This window comes from Notolepis coatsorum, assembly GCF_963971535.1.
Source record: "Notolepis coatsorum genome assembly, chromosome: 20".
Lineage (NCBI taxonomy): Eukaryota > Metazoa > Chordata > Actinopteri > Aulopiformes > Paralepididae > Notolepis > Notolepis coatsorum.
The window spans coordinates 58661049-58688280 of NC_140184.1; the positions used below are offsets into that span (position 1 = coordinate 58661049).

The following is a 27232-nucleotide window of genomic DNA, read 5'->3' on the forward strand; positions in this document are numbered from 1 at the left end:
CAGCCCCGTACAATACATATACTTTTCACCGTCTCAACCGTCTTGGAAAAGGATGGGAGAGAGAGAGATCCCTGTAAGCGGGGATAATTAGCATGGAGGAAAAAAGAAAAAAAAAACATACAGAAAGATATTTCTCTCTGGGTCTGAAACGATGTCAAAAGGTACAAAAAAAATATGAAAAAAAAGAATATTACAAAAAATAAAAGGCTGTCTGCAAAAATAAGATCTTTTATCAGGCATTAATATTTTAGAGGGGGAAACTTGCAGGATGGAAGCCAAAGAGAGTCGATGTCGCTGTGTGTCGAGCGGAAACACATTACATTTTGTAGCAATAAAGAGCGTTAGCGTCACCTGGGCGAGGACAGTTGACATGCATTTAACGGCCTCATAGTATCCATTCCCAGCCATCTGGAGCCGTGTTTTATTTGTATTGGTGTTAAGAGCTTAATCTGCTGTCCCCTATGTAAGGGAAAAGTTATCTTGCTGCACTGCACGCCAGTCTCTTTGGAGTTAACGTGCCCGCCTGTGTGTGTGTGCGTGCGTGAGTTAACGTGCCCGCCTGTGTGTGTATGTGTGAGTTAACGTGCCCGCCTGTGTGTGTATGTGTGCGTGCGTGAGTTAACGTGCCCGCCTGTGTGTGTATGTGTGTGTGTGTGAGTTAACGTGCCCGCCTGTGTGTGTATGTGTGTGTGTGTGAGTTAACGTGCCCGCCTGTGTGTGTGTGTGTGCGTGCGCGTGCGTGTGCGCGCGCGTGTGTGTGTCTGTGTCTGTGTCTGTGTGTGTGTGTGTGTGTGTGTGTGTGTCTGTGTCTGTGTGTGTGTGTGTGTGTGTGTGTGTGTCTGTGTGTGTGTGTGTGTGTCTGTGTGTGTGTGTGTGTCTGTGTGTGTGTGTGTGTGTGTGTGTGTGTGTGTGTGTGTGTGTGTCTGTGTGTGTGTGTGTGTGTGTGTGTGTGTGTGTGTGTGTGTGTGTGTGTGTGTGTGTGTGTGTGTGTGTGTGTGTGTGTGTGTGTGTGTGTGTGTGTGTGTGTGTGTGTGTGAGAGTGTGAGAGTGTATGAGTCTCCGTAGAGTTGGACCTCTGAGGTACCGGCGGACTATCATTTACTTTGAGAGGCTATTCTGGAGCTCCAGCTGTGCCTGTGAGGCAGGTCCCTCAGATTCAGAGGGGAGTTGCTGTTTGTCGTTTTCACAAATTAAACTGGTGATCCCCCCCCCCCCCCTCCCTCCTAGCTCAAGGACAAGCCGGAAGAATTAACGGGGGGGGGGGGAGCAAGAATTTGTGTGTGGTGTGTCCAAAAAGAGGGGGGTGGGGGCTAAATGATAGAACACCGTGCCATGTGGCGACAGCCTCTCATCCAGCCCTGGTGTCCACCACCTACCTGTAGGGGCAGCAAAGATAACAGAGAGGGCAGGTGGGAGGTGGGGGGAGGGCAGGGAGCCAGGGGAGCAGAGGGGTGAGTCGGGCCAGTGTGGACTGTGAGGAAGAGGAGGAGGAATTGGCTCGGTAGAGGCTCTCTGACTGAATGGAGCTGGCAGGCCAGGGGAGCCACCCTCGGTCCTCTTGTCAGGCCAAAGCGCTGGCCGCGGCCAATCACTGACACAACAAAGCCGCGCGGGGTGCCACTCCCCAGCAGGGGGCGCCCCGGACCTTCCGCCCGCATGGCACCGTTGTGGCCCCCCCAGAGGAAGATTTACATTTTTAACAGGCCTCCTCCTGCCCCAAGGCGACGGGCTAACAACCCACACCGAGGACGTGCCACATAACAGCAAGATGACCCCCCAGGCCCCTCCGTCACTGCACACAAGGAGACTTTAATTGAGGTAAAACAAGGCGGAGAGCATGAGGCACCCCGCTGTGCTGAATTACGCCGTACATTTCTTTTTCATCCCACTGCGTATGAGAGGAGTTGTTAGGTACAGTTGTTCAGAGTAATAACACTCATTATCCCTCTGCTGTGTTTCCTACACAGTACAACAAGAGCCTTGAGTCAGTGTATCACAAGCTAAAGGAACAACGCACTGTGTGCTACTGTTGTGTATCAAACAGGGCTAATACAGATGGAATCACATGACAGCCCTCTCATGTGAGCACAGCCCACAAACAAAAGACCTACTCAACTGTATTGATTCGTACAGGCCAAAAAAAAAACAGTACAGTGTCACCACCAGCGTATGAAGTTGCCATTGACATAGAAATAAGAGGCGAGGATCTCACAACTATAAGTCTTGTTACTCTGAAACTTGGTTCCTTTCGTCCACAGGACAATCTGACAAGCAGCCTTCAAAGGACAACCTTATAAAGTATTTATGTGTGCCCGGGGTCTAGTGAGTTCAGACAGCCACTGAAGAATTCATTAAAGGAGGTGAAAAGACTGTTAAGTGTATCAAATTTAAACTGAAGCTGAGCTGGAAACGTCTTGGCCCAAAACATTGAGATGGGGGGGGGGGGGGGGGGGGGGGGGGGGGGTCAAATTCTCTTTAGTGATGATACTACAAATGCAGAAGCAACAGCACACTAGCACAACACAAACCCAACACATGTAACTTCATCACTCACACCTCCTGGCCTGTATTTTCAACGTTTATTTCTTTTTCGGGAAGTGGGAGAAAAAGATAATAGCTGGTCTCTCCTCAGGAGAAAGAGAATAGCTGGTTTCTCCTCAGGAGAAAAAGATAATAGCTGGTCTCTCCTCAGGAGAAAGAGACAGTAGCAGTCTCTCCTCAGCAGAAAAAGACGATAGCAGTCTCTCCTCAGGAGAAAGAGACAATAGCAGTCTCTCCTCAGAAGAAAGAGACAATAGCAGTCTCTCCTCAGGAGAAAGAGACAATAGCAGTCTCTCCTCAGGAGAAAGAGACAATAGCAGTCTCTCCTCAGGAGAAAAAGACAATTATAGCAGTCTCTCCTCAGGAGAAAAAGACAATAGCAGTCTCTCCTCAGCAGAAAAAGACAATAGCAGTCTCTCCTCAGCAGATAAAGATAATAGCAGTCTCTCCTCAGGAGAAAGAGACAATAGCAGTCTCTCCTCAGGAGAAAGAGACAGTAGCAGTCTCTCCTCAGCAGATAAAGACAATAGCAGTCTCTCCTCAGGAGAAAGAGACAATAGCAGTCTCTCGTCAGCAGTAAAAGACAATAGCAGTCTCTCCTCAGCAGAAAAGGAGACAAGACACTTCCACTGCCAGTGGGGGGTTTGGGAGCACTTGGTTCACCTGTTTCCAGGATGCGTCGGGGAGCAGGCCCGGGTGGAGAAAGGCCTCGTCTTTACAGGAGCGAATGTGTGTTCCGACCAGTTCCGAGTTGGTGGCCAGAATACGAGCACTCTCTTCGTTCAGGTTCACGCCGGCCATCGAGGCCACATCATTGATATCATCATCGTCCCTGAAAACACAAAGAGGGTTTCACATATGTATGATTTATCGTGTAATAAAATGCTGAATAGAAATTAAAAAAGAAATGCTATTCATTCTATGAAATTAAAACACAACCATGTTGACAGAACTTGTATGTCATGTACACTATATCTTCTTTACCCATAGAAATTGATGCAATATTCTGCTTCTGATTACGACTGCAATGAGCTGGTTACGATCAATACTCGTAGGTAGAGCCATACCAGTTCAGAAACAGAATTCACAGTGAGGAGGACAGCCCTCTCAGTATTATCATTATCACTGAGCTCCTGTTTCTTATTCTCCTCATTGATATTTGCATGAAGACACAGTTCATTGGCGGCCGGGTAGCGCAGCGGACTATGCGTCTGCCTACCACCGCAGAGACACTGGTATCGAATCCGGCTGTCAGCGGTACCTCCGGCTTGGTCGGTCGTCCATACTAACCAATTGGCAGTGTTAGCAGGTGGGAAGCCGGTAGGGGGTGTATCCTGGTCATTGTAAACAGCGACTCCTACAGGTCGGTCTGGGCGCCTGCTCAGCGAGGGAGGGAACTGTGGGAAGTAGTGTGAGCCTCCCACGTGTTACGCTGTCAGGTGAAAAGAAGCGGCTGGCTGACTCTGCATGTATCGGAGGGGACATGTGATAGTATCTATCAACCCTCCCTAGACCGGCAAGTGGGGGGCAAATGCGAGCAACTACAAGGAAGGGAGGGAAGGGAATTGGCATAACAACTAAATTGGGATGGGAGAAAAATACAGAAACAGGGGGGAGAAAAAGTAGATAAAAAAAAAGACAGTTCATTGGTATTGCTATGAAAAAGTGTTAAAAGAGGGGTGTATATTAGGTTATAACGTTAGAATGTTCGGACCTTCGTTCGTTACGTTGGCATTCAAATCTTTTTCTATTATCAAATATTTAGTATTTTTCCATTTTAAACATAAAACAAGACAACACAATACAGTAATAATAATATTAACAAGACCACACAGTACCACATCAATAATAGCAACAATAACGACATTAGCAATAATAAAAATAATAAATACAGAACATAAAAACCAACTTGTACTATTACAGACACCACAAAAGACACCACAAAATACATAAGTATTTTACAGTCTCCTCCTCATCATATGTATATATTTACTGTTAGGATCTCTGGGTAACAGTACTGTATATTTGCATATCGTATATGTGACAAATGTGACAGTACTATATACCTGTAAGTCATGTATGTCCCTATGTCATAAATGTCATGATGTCATGTATGTTGTGTATGTCATAAATGTCACTATGAATTGAAAATGGGGGACCCTGATGATGTAAACAAGACAAACATCTTTCTCTGGTCTGCATTCCCTTAACACAATCCCGCCCAAGCACAGATATATCCGGCTTTCGAATCCATGCTTAAAGGACCGAAGGACGGATATATCCGTGGCAAGTTGTTTTGGCTTTTATTCCATTTTAATAACCTATTCAAGGTCGCCGAGCTGCACTGCAGATGTACCCTACTCTTTGAATTCGCCAAAGTGCAATACCGGCCAGATCCTCTTAGGGGCGCTGTCGCGATAATGCAGTGTGCCCTGTGGCTGAACGGAGCATTATTTTTTTTTACTTTCAATGGAGTTTTCAGTTAGCTGGATTCTGGATGTGCAGCCTGTAGCTTGGATTACGTTTTGGATCGCGGATTTCACTATGCAATAAGGGGATTTATCATCAGCCAATGGACATATCGATCTACCAGATGGCGATCGATAATGGGGAAATGCTCGGGGGGATCCAACCGGCTCATGGTAAGATATTTTTCACATAAATTTCAGCCCGATCGGGCCTTGTTATGATACGATACGATCAGCGTATGTGGCTACTTAGACGAACACGGTTATTGGTAATCAATACTAAGAAACAACGTCCCCCGCCCCCCCCCCATTTCATGCATACATGCTTGAGGATCGTGCCGATCATATGCAGTTTGAGTTTTAACTGTAGCTTATGTAACGGAAATGCCATTGGATATGACGTTAGTAGCTATTAGCCCTTTATCTAGCCTTCCAGGAAATATACTAGACCAAATGCCGTATAACGCTTATATTCACGGCGCTATAAAATGAGAACGTATTGATGATTTTTTTTTGAAGGGACGGTTTATGGACTCAATTGACAATGAGAATGGACAGATAGCAATACTATAAAGTATAGATTTAGCTCTACAAACAGCCCCAAGTCTGTTTACATATGCTGGTCGTCTAGAGTGATATTAGACGCATCCCAGTGGCCGCGAAAGTGTTAACAATTGTGTGTATTGCTACTGGATTTACCAGATCCAGAGTGAATGAATGAATGAAAACTTTATTTAATACAGGAGACCCTCTTCTTGGGACCAAGTAAGGTTTCGTCGATAATCCAATGTACAGTTAGCCCCCCCCCCACCCCGCCTACCCAACCACCTCCAATGTACAGTCCCCCCACCCCACCTACCCAACCTCCTCCAATGTACAGTTTCTTCGTCAAATGTATATACTCTCTTTTTTAGACTATTTTTGTATCACAAACAATACTGTATTTGTAAATCTGGTATGTCATAAATGTATAGATGTAGCAGTATTGTCTATCTGTATGTCATGTGTGTCATATATGTTACGATGAATTGAAAATGGGGGACCCTGATGTAAACAAGACGAAAGTCTTTCTCTGGTTTGCATCTCCTTAACAATTGTGTGTATTGAGCTGTACTGTATTGTACCCATTCTGCAATCTGTTAATAAAATGTTCAATCAATCAATATTTAACAGATTGCAGAATGGGTACAATACAGTATGGCTCAATACACACAATTGTTAAGGGGATGCAGACCAGAGAAAGACTTTCATCTTGTTTACATCATCAGGGTCCCCCATTTTCAATTCAGTGGCATTTATGACATTATACAACATTGACATCATGACTTTTATGGCATAGTAGGGACATACTACAGGTATATAGTAATGTTACATTTGTGACATATATGATATGCAAATATACAGTAATCTTACCCATAGATCCTGACAGAGATTATATACATTATGATGGGGAGGAGACTGTACATTAGGAGGAGGGGGTGGTAGAAAAAAGATACATACGGTGGGGAGAGAATATACGGTGGGGAGGAGACTGTCTACAGATACACCTGTGTGATGTTGCTACGGAGTTAAGCTAATAAAGGTGACTCACAACCACAACAGGGGACTCACGTATTTGTACTGTGAAATAATTGTTAACACGACAATGACAAATGTGTTGTTTCTATTTTTCTTTTTGACATAGTTGCGGAACACGGAACAAGTTAATTCACCACTACAGCCCGCAGTAGCCTAGCCAGTCTCTTGAAACACAGCTATCTTCAAACTTCCACTCATCCTTTTCGTCTGAGAAAACCGTGGTGGTTTTTCTTTTTAGTGGCCGGCTTACTCCTTCCATTTAACCGACGCTATTAAGCTAACGTTAGCTAATCGGTATAGCAGCGTTACAGTGGAAGCAGCTACTAAGCAGGTGGTGGCTGTGACGTCTGTAAACAAGGAGAGTTGATGCGCGAGACTGCAAAAAATACGACTGTCGTAAAACCAAAACACACCGCAGTTTTTAATTATTTTACATGACTATTTTGTTACCCTGCCATGTGGCGGACAGACCTCTCAGACCTAGCAAATGTCACTCGCCCAATAGCCTCCAGCTGCAACCGCGGAGCGAGCAGCGGCCTGTCTTTCGAGTCGCTGAGTGACAATGACTGCGTGGCGCGGCCCCGGTAGAAAAAAATGCCCTTTTATGATATTTGGCGCCTCTGATTGGCTCAATTTTGTTTCAATCTGTATGCATCTACAAATCATATTATACCAAGGTAGCCAATTCCGTCAGACTGCGAATCAAATTGACGGATCTCCCCAATCAAATTGACGGAAATCCGTCTGGAGACGGAACGCTTTAATGCCTGTTATAGTAACCATATTGTAATGTATAATATAACTGATATTTTGGCATACAGATCCTCATCTGCACCTTGATTACACTGCCTAATTGCTCATATGCATATATTCAGAGTTAATTATCAAAAAGCAGCCCCTTGCTGTGTGAAATCACGTTGGATAACAACAGCACTAAGGGTAGGATATTTTAACTGAAAATACTGTCTACATCATTGTGAAGTGTGTAACTTTAGGAACTGTGTTCTGTAAATCAAAACGAGTTTCACTCCAGCTGACTAGAGCTTGAAGGTGTGGCCATCTGTGGAACTTTTGTGGCAGGTGTCAGACCTAAGTAATTAATAGGGGTGGGAATCACCAGAGGCCTCACGATACAATACTATCACAATTCTTGAGTCACGATACAATATTATTGTGATACTAAATATATTGCGATATTAATATTGCGATATATTGCGATTTATTACCTTTTTTCAACTGCAAAGTAAAACTTTGTCAACATGTTTTATCTAATAAAATAAAGTTCAGTCTGTTCATCTCACTTCAATCATTTTTATTGCAGAACATGGTATTTTCTCAAGCAGACGGATGTAAACACTGTAATCTGTGTTGCATGTACCTGACAAACTGAACTGTTTGTATTAGTCATATTCCAACTTCACTGAATGCACATGTGTGCGTGTGTGTGGACTACTGTACTATTAGGTATTGAAAAAATTATAATAATAATAATACTTTTTTATGAATAATTAAATATCGATACTTGGCGTCCCTGTATCGATACAGTATCGCCACACAAAGTATAATTAGTGATTACGCGGTAATTAGTGATTGATTTGATTTGATTTGATGTTTTTTATTTCCGTGCCTTACATACAGGTGTATGCCCAGCCCATATGGGCTTACAAGACACATAGACAATAAGTATATAATAATATACTTGACAAATTACTTGACAAATGACATATAGACCAAGATGGCCACAAGAAAAAGAAAATACAATAAAACGTAATATAACACAAGCTGTACGCAACGTATGTAAACAAAGAAACAAGAGGAATTCATATACAATTATATAGGATATAGGTGATAGTGATTTAAAGGCTTGCTGGCTTAGTGCCAGCGAAGCGAAGAGGGACAAAGAGGAGTTTTCCTACTGGAGTTCTCCGATGAGGGCACCGACCCCCCCCCCCCCCCCCCCCCCCATATCTAGTGCTAAGTATACCATTAGCCTACCTATTACTCTACTGTGAAAAATGTTCCTTTCCCTCCCATTCTGCTATTTCTCTACCTCTCTTCCTCCTCTACTTCACCTTTCTCCCTGCTATCCTGGTACTAAAATGTGCCTCGTACCTATCTCAACAATCTGAATGAATGAATGAATGAATGAATGAATGAATGAATGAATGAATGAATGAATGAATGAATGAATGAATGAATGAACGAATGAATGAATGAATGAATGAATGAATGATTTTATTTCTGTCTTTTTTTTTTTACAACGCATAGTAGTAGAACTTCCAAAAATATTCAAACAATTAAATCACAGAAAAGGTGTAGGCTGAAGCCGAGGCTTATAATTACCTACCCCTTTTACATTAACTATTTACACACACAAAAAATAAACATAATTCAGTATATCATTTAGCAAAGGTTACAAACGTTTCATAGTTTTATGTACAAAATGTATACACATTTATTTATGTTTTTTTTCTTTTTCCCTTTGTCACTATTTGAACACAGCTATGTTATAGATCAAATATAACTAGGATAATAATGAGGTTTTATATTTATGTACAGTATCACCTTATATTTGAGTAATTTCTTAAAAGTATGTAGCGAACTACACATTTTTACTTCTTTGTCAAAGCTATTCCATAATTTTTACTTTAACAGATATACATCGACTTTTTATATTTGTCCTTGCCTTTGCGAAATTGAATACACAAGTTCCCCTAAGTCTATATCGGCTCTCTCTAGTCTGGAGCAGACTAGAGATCGACAAGATCTTCCAATTTTAAGGCATTTGATTTAATAAAGAGTGCATTTGTCGGTTCACAGTAATCAGCTTGATTCACAATTCTTATGGCTTTCTTCTGCATTATGAAAATTTGGTTAGTGTTTGTTTTATATACACAGTATATTATATATATATTATATTATATATACAGTAGGTTATGTATGGAACTATGAGCGAATAGTACAACAAATGGAGTGAGTTATTGTTTAAGATATATTTCATTTGATATAATATTGCAATGGTTTTGGATATTTTTCTTTTTACGTTTTTTTATATGTGATTTCCAGTTTAATTTATCATCAATTGTGACTCCACACAATGTATTTCCGTACACACGTTCAATTTCAACATCATCAATCATTAGTTTCACCTGATTATTAGTTTTTTGATTGCCAAAAATGATAGTTTGTTTAGATTCAGTGACAACTTATTATGTCAAACCACTTTTTTAGTGATCTCAGTTCCTTCTCCACTACATTCAGGAGCTGTTCCAAATAGTTTCCAGAGCAATACAAACTTGTGTCGTCAGCAAACAAGACATATTTTAATAGTTTAGACACATCACAGACATCATTTATATACTGTGGGCGGCTGGGTGGCGCAGCGGACATTGCGCTCGTCACTAGCGCAAGAGACACCGGGTTCGAATCCGGCTGTCGGCGTTGCCTCCGGCTTGGGCCGGCCGTCATACTAACTCAATTGGCAGAGTTAGCGGGTGGAAGTCGATGGGTGGTAATCTGGACGTTGTGGACAGCGACTCCTACAGGTCGGTTGGGGGACGCCTGCGCAGCAGAGACAGGAAAATGGCGGGGGTAGTGTGAGCCTCCCACACGTTACACCTCGCCAATGAGAGTCCGCGCTGGCAGGTGAAAAGATGTGACAGGCTGCCTCCTCGTGTATCGGAGGGGACACGTGATGCAAGGCTTCTATCCTCCCTACAACCGGCCAGTGGGGGGCATATGCGAGCAACGTTCAAGACAGGGGAGGGGAAAATTAGCACAGCGAAATTGGGATGGGAGAAAAATAGAAAAAAAACTTGGATAAAAAAAAAACATAATTTATATACATAATAAATAGTATTGGACCCAGCACAGAGCCCTGTGGAACTCTACACATAACCTTTAACGAGTCTGAATCGACATTTTTCATGTGTACATACTGATGTCTGTCTTCAAGGTAGCTTTTTAGCCATGAGTGTGCAATTCCTCTGACACCATACCTCTCCATTTTCTTTAGAAGCAATCCATGGTCAATGGTGTCAAACGCTTTTTTTCTTCCACCAGTTCAATTGCCATCGAGGTGTCCTTGTTAGCTCTAAACCCATACTGGTGGCTACTCAGTAGATTATGTTTGTCTATGAAATTGTTGAGTCTTTGCACAAACAGTTTTTCGATGATTTTGGAAAATTGTGAGAGCAGATAAATTGGCCTGTAGTTGGAGAGTTTATACCCGTCGCCACTTTTGAAAATGAGAATGACTTTAGCTGTTTTCATTTAGCTGGGGAAGATACCGGTAAGGAAGGATTGGTTGCAGATGTGCGTCAGTGGTGTTACTATGCATTCTATTATTTCTTTGACTAACATCATGTCTATATCCGTCCAGTCAGTGGACTTTTTATTCGTACAGTTTTTAACAATATCAAGTATTTCGTTTTCATTTACACTCATAATAAAGATGGAAAAGGGGTTTTGGCTAACAATGTTTTCATCCAGGCCTTCCTTATCACTCTGCTCCACAATATCCTTTGCCAAATTCTGTCCAACATTTACAAAATCCTTGTTAAATTCACATTAGTAATGTCCTTTGTTTTGTTTATGGTTATATTATTATCTTTTATAAAGTAATTTGGATAATCTGCTTTACTACCCTTTTTGATTATGCTATTTAGTACTTTCCATGTTCCTTGGGTGTTACTCCTGTACTGTTCCAATAATTTGTGGTAATGTTCCTGTTTGCTTGATCTTAAGATACTTATAAGGCTTTTACTTAATTTTCTATTGTGTTTGTAAATATATTATCTATCAATGTGGCAGTGTCTATCGTTATTCTGGTTGGTTTTATGATGTTCCTGTTATCATAAAACCAATCAAAATAACGACCAGATTCAACCCACCCACGAGTTTGGTAGCAACCCGGCTAATCTCTCCTACCCCCTCACAGCCACTAATATACCTGTCACTGTACGTGGAGGCTTATAGAATTGTCAATCAGCCGTCAAGAAAGCTGACTTCATTACTGCCTACGCCCATAGCCAAAACCTACAGCTCCTGGCTCTAACCGAGACCTGGATAACCCCCAATAACTCATCAACACCTGCAGCCTTATCTACAAACTATAACTTCACTCACACACCTCGACCTTCCAGACGGGGTGGAGGCACTGGCCTCATGGCATCTCCTTCATGGGCTACAAACTTAACACCACTCCCAGAACTGTCACTCTCCTCTCTCGAATATCATGCAGTATCTGTCTCTAATCCTTTCAATCTCACCATTGTTACACTCTATCGCCCTCCAGGTCCGCTCGATCACTTTCCAGATGAGCTGGACATGCTTCTAAGCTCCTTACCGGAAGATGGTACCCCCCTCCTTCTAATGGGCAACTTCAACCTGCCTGACTCATCTCAGTCGGACACAGTGGTCGCCCTCCTACAATCCTTTGGCATGACTCCCACTGTCATGCCTCCCACTCACAAAGCAGGCAACTCCTTGGATCTCATATTCTCCGGTAACTCCAGCATCATTAACACGACGGTAACTCCCCTGCATGTATCTGACCATTCCTTCATATCCTTCTCACTAGGTCTCATGCTTAACCGAAAGCCCTCCACTCCAACTCAAACCGTCTCAGTCAGATGCAACCTGCCCTCCCTATCCCCCTCCACCCTCTCCTCTGACATACTATCTGCTCTACCTTTGAGTGACACCTTCTCTGCTCTCCGCCCAGAAATGGCAACCTCCACCCTCCTCTCAGCCCTCGCAACCTCCTTCGACAAGCTCTGTCCCCTTGTTGAGAAATCTGCCGGCCGTTCACCACCCAGTCCATGGCTGACGGATGCAGTGAGAGAACAAAGACAGGTCCTGAGAGTGGCTGAGAGGAAGTATAGAAAGTCACGCCTCACTGCTGACATCGACACATATCACAACCTCTTGTTAACATTCTCCAAACCCATTACAACTGCCAAAGCTTCTTTCTTTCACCCTAGGATCGAGGCCTCTGTCAAGAACCTTCACAAACTGCATGCTACCATGTCCTCCCTCCTCACTCCCCCCCCCCCTCATCTCTCTCTGCCGAAGACTTTGCGATCTTCTTTGAGAAAAAAGTGAAGAACATCCGCAGCTCATTCTCCCAACCCCCACCCATTCCAAATACTGAACCTCATCCTTCACTGTCATCTTTCTCTCCCATTACAGAAGCAGAGACCCTGAAACTGGTATGTCGAACTGTCCGACTACATGTCAGCTGGATCAGTTACCCTCCCCACTCCTCCAGACCATAGCACCAGACATCCTCCCATTCCTAACTGCAACCATCAGCTCCTCCCTCAACTCGGGGGTGGTCCCAACCTCAGGGATTAAAGCAAAAAAATTCTCCTGACAACTTTTTTTCAGGCCAAGTCTATTCTTATTTTAACCTCCACTGTATTTTTTTTTTAAATAGCGTTAGCGTTTTAACACATTGGGGACGAAGCACGTATAAATACGGGTTTCGAATCCATGTGTTGTGGACAGAATCACGTATATAGCTGTGGCAAGTTGTTATTGCTTTTATTACATTTTAATAACCGGGTCAAGGTCGCGGAGCGGCACTGCATATATTCCCTAGTCTGTGAATTCCAGAAGATGCAATACCGGCCAGATCCTCTTAGGGGCGCCATCGCGCTACTGCAATGTGCCCTGTGGGCGAACGGATTACTTTTTTTTTTTTTCTTTCAATGGAGATTTTCAGTACCCGGATTCTGAATCAGCATCTTGTACCGTGGATTACGTTTCGAATCGCAGATTTCACCATGGAATAAGGGGATTTATCATCAGCCAATGGACATATCGATCTACCAGATGCCGATCGATAACGGGGAAATGCTCGGGGGTATCTCACCGGCTCATGGTAAGATATTTTTCACATAAATTACAGCCGGATCAGAGCTTGCTATGATACGCAACCAGCCGAGCAGCGTATGTGGCTAGTTACACAACCACTGTTATTGGTAATCAATAATAATAAATGACGTCCCCCGCCCCCCCCCCCCCCCCCCCCCCCTTTGATGCATACATGCTTTGGGACAGTCCCGATGATATGCAGTTTGAGTTATTTCTGTTGACTATAATGAGTGTGCTCTCCCGTCATCCATTCAGAGTGATTGACTGATTGACACCAGCTGAGTGATTGACTCATTACGACCAGCTGAGTGTGTGTATATAAGAGCGACCTTCACAAATAAAAATGTTGCTTCCTTGATACACGAATCCTGTCTCACAGCGTTTTATTCCTTCTCTCTATATACTGTATAGTCCAGGTTATGATGTCTAGCCAATATGCAATATCCGACATTCAACAGGTTATGGGCCCAGAGCGCTAGAATCATGACGACCAGACAATCGGAAGGGAATTCGCGTTGGTCTCGTCTAGCGTTTGACGGAGATGAACAAAAGTATGAACTGTGGGAGAATAAGTTCATGGGCCATCTCCGGCTACAGAGACTAAAGGACACTCTCGAAGCGGATCTCCCTGACGAGGCGTCTGCTGTCGAGTTGAGAGAAGATGGTGAGAAAAACGCATTGATATACGCAGAGCTCATCCAGTTTCTGGACGATAAGAGTTTATCGCTGGTAATGCGAGAAGCGTCTGATGATGGACGGAAAGCCATCGGAATATTGCGCAATTATTATGCGGGTTCAGGGAAGCCAAGGATTATCAGTCTCTATATAGAGCTGACTACACTGCACAAGTCTAGCAGTGAAACGGTGACTGACTATGTAATTCGGGCAGAAAGGGCAATAACTGCACTGAGAAACGCAAATGAGACTTTGAGTGATAGTCTACTCGTGGCTATGGTATTAAAAGGACTGCCCGAGGCATTTAAACCCTTTGCGATACATGTCACACAGAGTGATGAGACTATAGTGTTTTCTGAGTTTAAAACTAAGCTCAGGAGTTTTGAGGACACTGAGAAAATGCGCGTTACCACATCGGATGACAATGTTATGCGAGCCCAAGCCCTGTCTGACCGGGGTGCACAGAATGCCCAGAGCGCGCGCATTCAGAGCGCACAGCGTACAGACACTATATGCTACAGATGTGGCCAAAGTGGGCATATGAGAAGGACCTGTCGACGCAAGCTGTGGTGTCACCACTGTAAAAGCTCCACACATCTAGGGGCGACCTGCAGACGGAGACCGGAGCAGAACGATGCACGAGGCGTGTCTGTGCAAGTGAGTTGTCATGACAACAACACATATGCGTTTCTGATGAGGGAAGGCGATCCAGGACGCGGTGTTAAGAAGAAGGGCCTGATGGTGGACACCGGTGCGACTGCGCATATAATCACCGACCTGGCCAAGTTCAAGGTGTTCGATGACGGATTCCAGGCCGAGTCTCACTGCGTGGAGTTGGCTGACGGCACGAGGAGCAACGGGGTCGCAGAGCGCAGAGGGGACGCGGAGGTGTGCTTGATTGACAGCAGAGGCAGGCGACTGACTACAACACTGAGAGGGGCGCTGTACATCCCCTCATTCCCGCAGGACATCTTCTCTGTGAGAGCAGCCACCACTGGTACTGGAGCCACTGTGATCTTCAGACAAGGAGAAGACGTCCTACAGCACAGAGACGGTACTGCATTTCACATCCATGAGCATAATAGGCTGTATTATTTGCCCATGGTGGATGACCAATGTGATCAGAGCAAGGGCTGTTTTGATATACAGACATGGCATGAAATTCTAGGACACTGCAATTATGCTGATGTTGAGAAACTCCAGCCTATTGTTGATGGTATGACTATTAAAGGGAAAATTGACAAGTCTAAACTGAACTGTGAAGTGTGCACTCAGGGAAAGTTTGTACAAAGCTTCAACAGGAAGCCTGATGTGAGAGCCAAAAAGGTTCTAGAGTTGGTGCACACAGACCTAGCAGGTCCTATTGACCCAGTGTCCATAGATGGGCATAGATTTACACTTTCGTTTACTGACGACTACTCAAGTACTGTGTTTATCTATCATCTGAAGCATAAGAGTGATACTGTGCAAGCAACAGAGCAGTTCATAGCTGACACCGCCTCATATGGGAGGATCAGACGCATCCGGTCTGATAATGGTACAGAATACACTGGTAAAGAGTACCAAGGGCTACTGAGGAAAAATGGTATAAAGCATGAGACGTCATCACCATATTCGCCACATCAGAATGGTACTGCAGAACGCCAGTTTAGGACTCTTTTCGACATGGCTAGATGCATGCTATTAGAGAGCAAGCTCCCAAAAGCATTATGGCCTTATGCAGTACAGACTGCAGCTCAAGTAAGGAATAGATGTTTTAACAATCGCACTAAACAGACACCTCACATGCTGCTGACAGGGAAACGTCCTAATATGTCTAGGATGCAGAAGTTTGGAACTCTGTGTTATGCCTACAGACAGCACAAGAAAAAGTTAGACCCTAGGAGTGAGAAGGGCTTCTTTGTCGGGCATGACAAGAAGAGCCCAGCTTACCTGGTTTTCTACCCCGACAGTGGAAAGGTGAGGAAGCACAGGCTGGTCAAATGTATGCCAAAAACAGTAGGTGAGCAGCAGACACAGACTGAGATATCCATAGATGATAAGGATTTTGGTGGGCCACTTAGGGCTAGCCCAAGCAAACAAATGGATGCTAGTCCAGAGACTGCTAAACAGCAGATTCCTGTGACCAGGCCAGAGAACAGCCAGGATCAGGCTAGAGAGGAACAGGAGGTCAAACAGGAGTCTCCACGCTATCCTTCTAGGGACCGGAAGAAGCCAGATTATTTTGGAGATAGTGTATATGAAGTAAGTCAAGCCCAGACACAGGTTAATGTTGATTATTGTTACAAAATGTTGTGTAACATACCTTTAACTTACAGTGATGCAGTGAAGTCACCCGAATCAAAGGAATGGGTCAGTGCCATGGAGGATGAAATGCAATCACTGAGAGAGAACGGTACATTTACTTTGACCAACTTGCCACAGGGCAAAGTTGCAGTGGGGGGTCGATGGGTGTATGCTATCAAGAAAAATGCAGATGGTACAGATAAATACAAGGCACGATATGTTGCTAAAGGCTACAGTCAGAAAAGGGGTGTTGACTATGGAGAGACTTTTTCTCCCACAGCCGACCTGACAAGTGTCAGAGTATTGATGCAGAAAGCTGCACAAGAAAATTTGATTTTAAATCAGATGGACGTTAAAACTGCCTACCTACATGCACCGATAGATTATGAGATATACATGGAACAGCCAGAGGGTTATGAACAGACATCTGGCACAGAGACATTGGTGTGTAAACTAGAGAAGTCACTGTATGGTCTAAAACAGTCTGGCCGGAATTGGAACAACATGTTACATGACTATCTAATTGTGAATGAATTTGTGCAAAACCCTGCTGATCACTGTGTATATACAAGAGAAACTGAGCATGAGAAGGTAATCATGATGATATGGGTTGATGATTTGGTTCTTGCAGCCAGTAATGAGAATGCAATGAAGGCTGTAAAAGAGATGCTCACAAAGACATTTCAGATGAAGGATATGGGCAGATTGACACACTTCCTAGGAATCGACTTTGAACAGTGCGATGGATGTGTGACAATGTCACAGAAGCAATGTGTAAAGAACATGCTAGAGAGGTTTGACATGCAGGACTGTAAACCCAGATCAACACCATGTGAGCGGGCACTCGATTACACTGAAGGGGCAGGAATAATGAACAATGTCAGCCGGTACAGAGAGGTGGTCGGTAGCCTAATCTATCTTACTATGTGTACTAGGCCAGATCTGTGTTTCATAGTGAGTAAACTGTCTCAGTATTTTAACAAACCAACTGAGGAACATTGGGCTACTGTCAAACATGTATTGAGGTTCTTAAAGGGCACCAGTGATAAAATGTTGTGTTACAAGAAGTGTAATTCTGATTTGAGGTTACAGGCTTACAGTGATGCGGACTGGGCAGCAGATGTCACAGACCGACGCAGCACAACAGGGTACTGTGTTAGTCTACATGAGACTGGTCCATTGGTCTCATGGAAGACCAAAAAGCAACAGACGGTGGCATTGTCCACATGTGAAGCAGAGTACATGGCACTAGCTGCAACCACCCAAGAGTGTTTACACCTGGTACAACTGCTGACACATATGGATGCATGTAAGTATGCACCACCCATTGTCCATGAGGACCATCAGGGAACCATAGCATTAGCTAAGAACCCAGTCCGCAGACAAAGATGCAAACACATAGACATAAAGTACCATTTTATCAGATCTACAGTACTAAATGGACAGATCTGTTTGCGATACTGTCCCACAGATCAAATGGTGGCTGATGTATTTACCAAACCAGCAACTAAGGACAAACTAAATAGGTTCACAAAGGTTATGTTTGGGAGAGAAACCACATCAGTGTGAGTAGTGACCAAGTGGTCACATTTTTTGTTTTTCTTGTTTATTTCAAAATGTTATAAAAGAGTGCCAGTGAAAAAAACGGACTGTGTAAATAATGAAATCTAATGACTTATGTTCTTGTTTCACTCAGGAGAGGAACCATATCAATGACGGCCTTCGTTTGTTTAATGGAATGTAAAAGTGTTACAATAACTGATTGTTATTAAATTGTTTTTGTTATTATTTTTCCTTCTCCAGTTTAGATAGGTCAGTAGGATAGCAAGTGGGGGTGTTGACTATAATGAGTGTGCTCTCCCGTCATCCATTCAGAGTGATTGACTGATTGACACCAGCTGAGTGATTGACTCATTACGACCAGCTGAGTGTGTGTATATAAGAGCGACCTTCACAAATAAAAATGTTGCTTCCTTGATACACGAATCCTGTCTCACAACGTTTTATTCCTTCTCTCTATATACTGTATAGTCCAGGTTATGATGTCTAGCCAATACGCAATATCCGACATTCAACAATTTCTTTAGCATATGTAAAACGGAAATGCCGTTGAATATAACGTTAGCAGCTATTAGCCCTATAACTAGCCTTCCAGAAAATATACGAGACAAAATCCGCTATAATGCTTATATTCACGGCGCTATAAAATGACAACCTATTGATGCATTTTTTTTTCTTTAAGCCATTTTGAAGGGACGGTTTATGAACTCAATTGACAATGAGAAGATAGCAATACTATAAAGTATAGATTTAGCTCTACAAAAAGACACCGGTCTGTTTACAAAAACTGGTCCTCAACCACTATATTAGACGGGTCCCAGCGGTCGCCAATGTGTTAAGGGAGCCTACTTGTAGAGCATACTGTCCTGACTGTGAGTATAGACCCTACTGTTGTGGTTGTTGTGCCAGGCAGGGAGGCTGTGTGCTGGAGAGCGTGAATGCAAGTATTGTGGCTAGCTTCTGATTGATGACGAGCTAGCACCCTTTTCCCATTACTTTGAACCATGAACTAAAAGGCTTGTTATCATACAAACAAGGGACTAAACACGTTTCACAATTATGCCACAACAATGTGGAACGCCCTACCCACAGCCGTAAAATGTGAATCCTCAGTGTTTCCCACAGGATTTAGTGAGACTGTGGTGGTGGGTGAACCTCTGCCCCTCTAGGGGGGTCCGGGGGCATCCCCTGATTTTTAGATTTTTTTAAGTTTTAAAGTTAAATGCATCAATCTGGTGCACTTTGAGAGCAGAATTAAGAGGCTGGATCTATGATGATCTTTGTGCTCAAAACACAAAATCGACTAGACACTAGAGCAAGGGTTCCCGAACTTTTCAGGCCGCGACCCCCAAATAACGGTGTCAGAGAGCCGCGACCCCCACTATTATAGGAGGTAAAAAAAAAAGTATAATTATTGTAACTGAGGGGTTACAAAACCCTGACTGTATTAAAGATTGTGATAGATTAAACCACTGCTAGGTATGTACTTTAATTACTGGCCAGACAGTACATCGAATAGATATGGTGGACACTCATAATAACACGGCATTGACAAAGAAATAGTATTTGAGGGTATTTTATTATTATGCAACAGTAGGTTACAGAAAGAGAATTAGGGTCGCGCTTGTATGGCGAAGAATATGCATAAAGTCAGTCAGTAGCATGAGTCACTGGGAATAGCAGGATTCCTACGATGGGTACTAAGCTGACGCCACCTGGCGTATAATAGCAATTATAGAAGGTAACGCTGGTACCGCCTGGAGACACTGGGTTCCTCTCAGAGTTGTAAGGTCTAGAGCAGTGGTCACCAACCCGTCGATCTTGATCGACTGGTCGATCTTTGAGACTGTCCCTGTAGATCTTTCCATGAAAATTAAAAATGTATTAATAAAAAAAAAAAAAAAAAAAAAAAAAAAAATGTAGATCTTACCCTGAGTCCACATTACAGTTCTACTTTTGTTTTGATGTGAAAAGTGATGCTGCACTTAGCACTGACTGAGAAAGTCCACATTACAGTTCTACTTTTGTTTTGATGTGAAAAGTGATGCTGCACTTAGCACTGACTGCACTTAGCACTGACTGAGAAAGTACACATTACAGTTCTACTTTATAAAATGCTAATTGTAAATATGTTTGTCAATGTTAATAATATGAGAAAGTCCACATTACAGTTCTACTTTTGTTTTGATGTGAAAAGTGATGCTGCATAAGATGACTGCACTTAGCACTGACTGAGAAAGTACACATTACAGTTCTACTTTTGTTTTGATGTGAAAAGTGATGCTGCACTTAGCACTGACTGCACTTAGCACTGACTGAGAAAGTACATAATAGTTCTACTTTGACGTTTTAATGTTGGACCAAAGCATTGCATGTAATTAGAATACAGGCAAATAAAAGTCATTTAGTTTAAAGTACAATCTTGGCTGTCTTTTTCTCTCAACGCTTCAATAGGTAGATCTTGCCTTCACCAAAAAAAAAAAAAGTGATCTTGGGCTTAAAAAGGTTGGTGACCACTGGTCTAGAGGATAGAGGAATGTTCGGATACTCAGTCTGATTCAATGAAGAATAAGGGACTTCACGTACAGAAGCCAGTCCTTGTAAATCCAACGATCAGCAGCAAAAGCAATAACTGTAATCCAATGCTCGATAGCAAACGATGATAGCTAGCCAGCCTCTGTCCATGAGGCCAGCCCAAGTGTAAATCCTCACGAGGTTAAATCCCAAACGATAGTGGAAATCAACGATGCTCTTCTCCGGGTAACACGTTCCAAATCAATATAATCCAACCAGTAATGGTTCTGCAATCGCCGCCGCTGGTTCTCCTGTGCACATGTCCAACGGGTTCTCCGACTAGGCCTCCTCGGGTACTGGCACCAATGTATTTAGTCCACGCACCCTGGCTAAGGTCCACTAGCTAACACGAACGAACCGCTGGGTAATGCTACACACGAACGAACTGTGGTTGGCACGATATACAATAAATAAACGACTATTTACTTCACATTAAACTAGGTCGAACTTGACGTTACTGCATTAAACTCTGACACTTTACTATTCTATTCGCACGTGGTTCTCAACGCTCTGTTAGACGCACTGCTGTTCACTTCACTGTTACCGAACACAGACAGACTTTAGACGAACTGCTGCTGTGCGCACCTGCGCCGTATATATACTTAAGTGATTATCTAGTCCCAAACCTCAGTTCTTGTCTGGAATCAATACGCTGTCTCCGGGCATGTTACGACATGCCTGAGCTTGTCTTTGAACCTGACGTTGGGGGCTTGCGGGCTGGCGCCTAGGGCGCTATCCAATAAGGAGAGCGAATATTACTATGGTTTGAACGAAGGTTTAAAGGGATATACCGTGTATATATAAATAATATACAATGTATATAAAACAATAAATGTAGATTCTCAACTTTAATCTGGCCCTTCACAACAGCCGCCTCCTAATTAGTCCGCACCTAATTAGTTAAGGGAGACAGATTAATAGTCCAGTCAACTGCTCAATATCTGTTGTGAGGAGTAGGGCAATCTACAAAGTCAGTGGGTCATGATCGTCATCAGGGGAGTCAGGGAGCTCTGGCAACTCTACCAGCCTCGCCACGGGTCGGGTGTAAGTCCGCCCTTGGACAATAACTTCTGCCGCTCTGACCTTCCCGTCGGCACCAGTGATCACTTTGCTTACGCGGCCGGCCGGCCACATAGCTCGGGGTAGTGACTGGTCTATGATCATAACGACTGTGTCCACTTGTAAGTTGTCTCTGTCCTTTACCCACTTCTGACGGGTTTGGAGGGACGGTAGGTAGTGGAGGAGGAAACTGTTCCAAAACTGGTCAGCCAATATTTGACTGTACCTCCACATTCTTCGGCCGTTCGCTTCTTCAGGTCTGTACACCGCCTGTGGAAGGGCAGGGTCCAGCCGCTCCATCAAGAGAGTGTTGGGGGTGACTGGGTCGACGTCTGCTACATCACTTGAGACGTACCCGAGGGGCTTTGAGTTCAATACGCTCTCGATCTCCGTGAGGACTGTCGTGAGGACTTCTTCCGCCACGGTCTGGGCCCCAAGCACGGCGTACAGAGCTGTCTTTATGGAACGGACTTCTCTTTCCCAGGTTCCCCCGAAGTGAGGGGCGTTCGGGGGGTTAAACTGGAATTCGACCTGACAGGGAGCGAGGTGGGTCTTAAGTTCTGGGCCCATGGCCTGGAAGCTCTCTTTCAGTTCTCTTTCTCCGCCTTTGAAGTTTGTCCCTTGATCAGACAACAAAGCAGACGGTTTTCCTTTTCTTGCTATAAATCTCCGGAAGGACATGAGGAATGAATCCGTGGTCATGGTCTGCAGGAGTTCTATATGTACTGCTCGGGTGGTCATGCACTTGTATACAATGCCCCACCTCTTCTCTGACCCTCTTCCTTTCTTAACGTAGAGCGGGCCGAAACAGTCCACGCCCGTGGAGTGAAAGGCCTTCTCGCCGAGTCGGAGGCGGCAGGGAGGCAGGTCGGCCATCATGGGTATACTGGGCTGTGCTCGCCACTTGCGACAGTCTAGACAGGTCCGCTGGAAGCGACGTACTGCTTCTCTTCCTTGCAGTATCCAGTAACGATGTCGGATCTCAGCGAAGACTCTCTCTGCCCCAGCGTGGTGCACATCCTCGTCGTATTTCTTTATGATAAGCTCAGTGACCTTGTGTCGACTGTTGAGGACGATAGGATACTTGACGTCATCCGTTAAGTCCGGGGCCCGTCTCAGACGACCACCCACCCTGATGAGGCCATGGGTGTCGCGCTCGGGGGCCAAGTGGAGCAGTCGGCTGTCTGAAGGGATTGGCTTTGTTCCCTGCAGGCAGTCTAGCTCATCTGGAAATGAGTCTCTTTGGGCTTGCTGTAGCAGAAGGAGTTCTGCCTCTGCGTAGTTTGATGCGTCAAGGTCTGTAGTGGGGGGAACCTCAGGGTGGTGCCACAAGAATGTTTTTATCTGCACATTCTTAAGGGTTAGGCAGTCGTCTATGTTAGGGTCAGTGGGGGCTGGGATGTGCGTCAGCCCACAGAACATAGATTTCTTGATCTCTGCCTCCTCTTGACTAGCCTCCCGTGGGGTGGGGGTAGGCCACTCCTCCTCCGGGAGCTTGAGGAACTCAGGACCGTCACTGTAGATATTGGGACGTGTGAGGTCATCTAGGGACATCCCCCGTGTGATGACGTCGGCTGGGTTATGTTTGGTGTCAACGTACCTCCAGCACGCTGATCCTACCAGGTCTTGAATCTCTGTGACTCTGACTCCCACGAAGACCTTGTATCTACAAGAATCGGACTGGATCCATGTGAGTACGGTCATGGAGTCTGACCACAAGATTGTTCTTTGCACCGTTATGGTGAGTTCACGTTGTATCAACGTGGCGAGTTGCGCGCCTACCAGAGCTGTGCAGAGCTCTAGACGCGGGATCGATTGTTGCTTGCGGGGGGCTATTCTTGAGCGAGCCAGGATGAAGGCTGTGTGTACTTCTCCTCCCTCCTCTCGGGCCCGCAAGTAAGCCACCGAACCGTAGGCTACTTCCGAGGCATCACTGAAGACGTGCAGGTCCATCTGGCACGTCTCCAGCCGCACTGTGGGTGGGAAGTAGCTCCGGCGTATGTTCACATTTTGGAGCGAGCTGAGTTCTCTCTCCCACTCTCTCCAGGTGGAAGCTAGGTGGTCGGGTATGGGGTCATCCCAACCCTGTTCCTTGTCCCACAGCTCTCGCACAAGCATCTTCGCCCGAGTGGTGTAAGGTAGGATACACCCCAGCGGGTCGTATTGGCTTGCGAGTGTTCTGTATACGCTCCGTCTAGTGGTCGGTAGAGGGGTCGACCTTCCCTGCTCCGGGGTCAGGGGTGTGTGCTTGTAATGGAGCGAGTCTGTTTTGAAACGCCAGACGAGGCCCAATGTCATTTCCTGTGCTTCACCTGGGGTGGTCGCCATCCAGGTCTCGCTGCTTGCTGCCTTTGTCTCTGGGGAGAGGCTGCGAAGTACTTGAGGGTCACTGCTGGCCCACTGCCTAAGATCGAAGCCGCCTTTGATCAGTGAGGCGCGGAGCTTGAGCAGGAGGGCTTCGGCTTCTTCTGGCGTCGAGACGCTTTGTAGACAGTTGTCCACGTAGAAACTCCACTCTACGCTTTGTCTGACCTCCTCGTCAGCTTCAGGGTCTTCTGTCACATGTTTTTGTAGTGCGAACGTAGCACAGCATGGGCTGCATGTGGTGCCGAAGGGGAGGACCTCCCATTGGTAGATGGATGGTTGCTCATCGTTGATCCTCTCTCTCCATAGGAACCGCAGCAGGGGCTTGTCCTCCTCCACTAGTCGCACCTGCAGGAACATCCCTTTGATGTCGCCGCTGATGGCCACCTTGTCTTGGCGGAAACGTAGTAGCATGCCGAGGAGGGAGGGGCCGAGTGTCGGGCCGGGCAAGAGTTCTTTATTCAGGTTCTGTAGTCCGATCTGGTAGCTGCAGTTGAATACAATGCGGTTCTTGCCGTTGTGGTGGACCTTGTGGTGGGGCACGTACCAGGATTCAGTCGTCTGGTCGGCCTCTTGATTGTCAATTTTCTTGATATGTCCCGCTGTGATCAGTTTGTCGATCTCAGCGCGGTACACAGTGGCTTGAGTGGGGTCCTTGGCTAGACGCCGCTCGGTGTTCAGTAGATAGCGTTCTGTCGCTTCTTTTGAGGCGTGGAGGGTGGGCATCCCCTCTCGCCTCAGGAGTGGAGTTGCGTATCTCATCACTCCGTCGACCTCGACCCTCTTTGTCTTCTGCTCGAGGAGAGCTATGGCATAAGTGTCTTCCTTTGAACGAACTAGTTTCTTTTCGGTCTTAAAGGGCATCGCGTCTAATGTCCATAGCCTCTCGACGTGCTGCAAGAGGGTGGTGTCGTCTTCGTTTATCCTCGTGTAGAGGCAGCGAGTGGCTGTCGGTCGGTTGGAAGACCCGGAGAGGGGGCCTTGTAGTGTCCAACCCAGGCGGGTCTTGACCGCTGCTGGACAGCCTCTGGGCCCGATGTGGACCTGGTCCGTTGGGACGATGAGGTGTGCGTGGTCGGATCCTATGAGCAGGGTCGGGGTGGCGCCGTCGATGGGCGGTATAGGTAGTTGACGTAGGTGCACGTATTTCTCCGTCAGCTGTGTGATGGGGTAGGTATACCGTGACAGACCTATGTCGTGGCTTGTGAAGGCGTTAGTGATGCTATACCGCTTCTCGGGCTGCTCGACCGCTGCTATCGTGAAGGAGACATTTTCACCCTTTATGGTCTTTAGGTCTCTTCTCTTTTTTTCTTTTTTCTCCCATCCCAATGTTAGTCGTATGCCAATTCCCAGTCCCTTCCTGGTCGCTGCGCACTTACCCCCCACAGTCAGATCATCTGGGAGAGTGGAGGCTACCACGTGCTTCCTCCGACACACGTCCAGCCAATCACCGCTTCTTTTCACCTGGCAGCGCGGATTCTCATTGAGAGGGCGTAGCGTGTGGGAGGACCACACTATCCCCCTCACGTCCAATCCGCGCTTAGCAGGCGCCCCGACCGAACTGTAGGAGTCGCTGTTTACAACGACCCGGACCCACCCCGCCAGCTTCTCCCACCCTCTGATACAGCCAATTGTATCAGTGCAGACGGCCAGCCAAGCTGGTGACAACCCCGGAGCTGTGAGCTGGATTCGAACAGGCAAATCCAGCTCAGCTCCGGGGCTGGTGACGAACGCAATCTCCGCTCGGCCACCTAACCGCCCTGTCTTTAGGTCTCTTCTAATGGTACGGATTGTCATTGTTTCTTCGGTACCCCGCAGACCCAACTGGGCTGCGGCGGAAGCGAGGAGGAGAGTCTTTTCTGACCCATCATCTAGGACGACGTAAGTGTCCATGACCTTGTCCTCGTAGCTTAGGAGCACTCGGACCACCTTCAAGAGCACTCGGGAGCTCCCGCTCTTCGCAGGGTCTATATACATGACATTTACTCTCGAGCTGCTTTGGGGTACGGGTCTCCTCTTGTTGCTGTCATGCAGGACCTCCAAGTGGGCGCCGTCGCACTTGCTGCATCTTTTCTTTAGGCGGCACTCAGCTGCCATATGGCTACGCGCGCAGCGGAAGTTGGCTTTGATCCACTGACTCACCTCATCAGCGGTCAGCTTCTTGAAGGTGTCACATTGAGACAGCCAATGTTCATTTTCACAGTACTGGCATGCAATCTTCCACTTTCCCTTCACGTGGGGGGTGTTGTGGTTCTTGTGCTGCGGCACTGACTCGGCCTGGTGCATAACTGTCACTGACCGGCGGTTGTCATTGAACCTCCGCGGTCCATCTCTAGGGCTAGAGCCACTCCACACAAATGTGTCCAGTCGTAGACTGCTAACCTCCCTGGCGAGGAAAGCAGCCAGGTCTAGGAGGGATGGTTCTGGGCCGTTGGGGTCACAGTGGTCTTTCTGCCGCCGAAAACGCTCTTGACGGGCTGGAGGGAGCTTCTCCAGTATCCGCTCCACGTTAAAATTTGCATACAGTTCATATCTCCCCTTCTCCTTTTGGGACCCCAGCATCCCCACGAGGGATTGTACCTTGATAGAGAGGTCATCCAGTGCTCTATTGTCTTTGGCTGGGGGGAGGCGGTCGATATCTCGTATTTCTTGGATCACGTAATCCCATATGCGTCCATAGCGCGCGTCGAGGGCCACCAGAGCAGCTGAGTATGGGGTGCTTGAGTTCGAATATGCCAGCGCTATGTTATGCGCTCTGGGCACCTTGAGATGCTTGAGGAGGATGGCATATTTGTACGACTCGTCGTGGACATCGGACATTATAGTCTCTAAACACATGCGTAATTCTGTGTACTGTGCTCTGTCCTCGCGCGTAAAGTCTGGGAACGTCGGTGTGCCAAGGTAAGACGCCATGGATGGCTGGGACACCGATGAGCGTAGGGGGAGAGGCCTCATGGGCGAGTCTCCCCGTACGGGTGGTCGTGGGTTAGTACTGGGTGGGTACCAGAGGCCGGGCCCCCAGGTGCTGTTCCTCGGTGCTGACTGTACATCAAACTCACCCTTGAGTTGGGTCGGGGGTTTGTAGTGCAGTGACTCGGGGCTGAGGTCGGGGCTGTACTGGGCCTCCTGATCCAAAGTAGGTTCGTGCTGGTGGGCTTGATATTCCTCCTCTTCCTCCGCTAGGTCTTGGAGTCTTCTAGTTAGTCTCTCGGCGACGTAGGCCGGTTCTACCCGTTGGCTGGGTCCCG

The 27232-nt window shown here is 45.9% G+C and overlaps 1 protein-coding gene across 1 annotated transcript in view; it reads right to left on the reverse strand.

Moving 5' to 3' along the window:
* The window catches only part of LOC311246880 (transcription initiation factor TFIID subunit 4), a 301235-nt gene that overhangs the window by 183525 nt on the left and 90478 nt on the right, over positions 1 to 27232 (reverse strand). Inside the window, 3 exon segments of the mRNA XM_084337121.1 lie at positions 3172 to 3225; positions 3228 to 3373; positions 14967 to 15157. Coding sequence (XP_084193247.1) covers positions 3172 to 3225; positions 3228 to 3373; positions 14967 to 15157 — 391 coding nt within the window.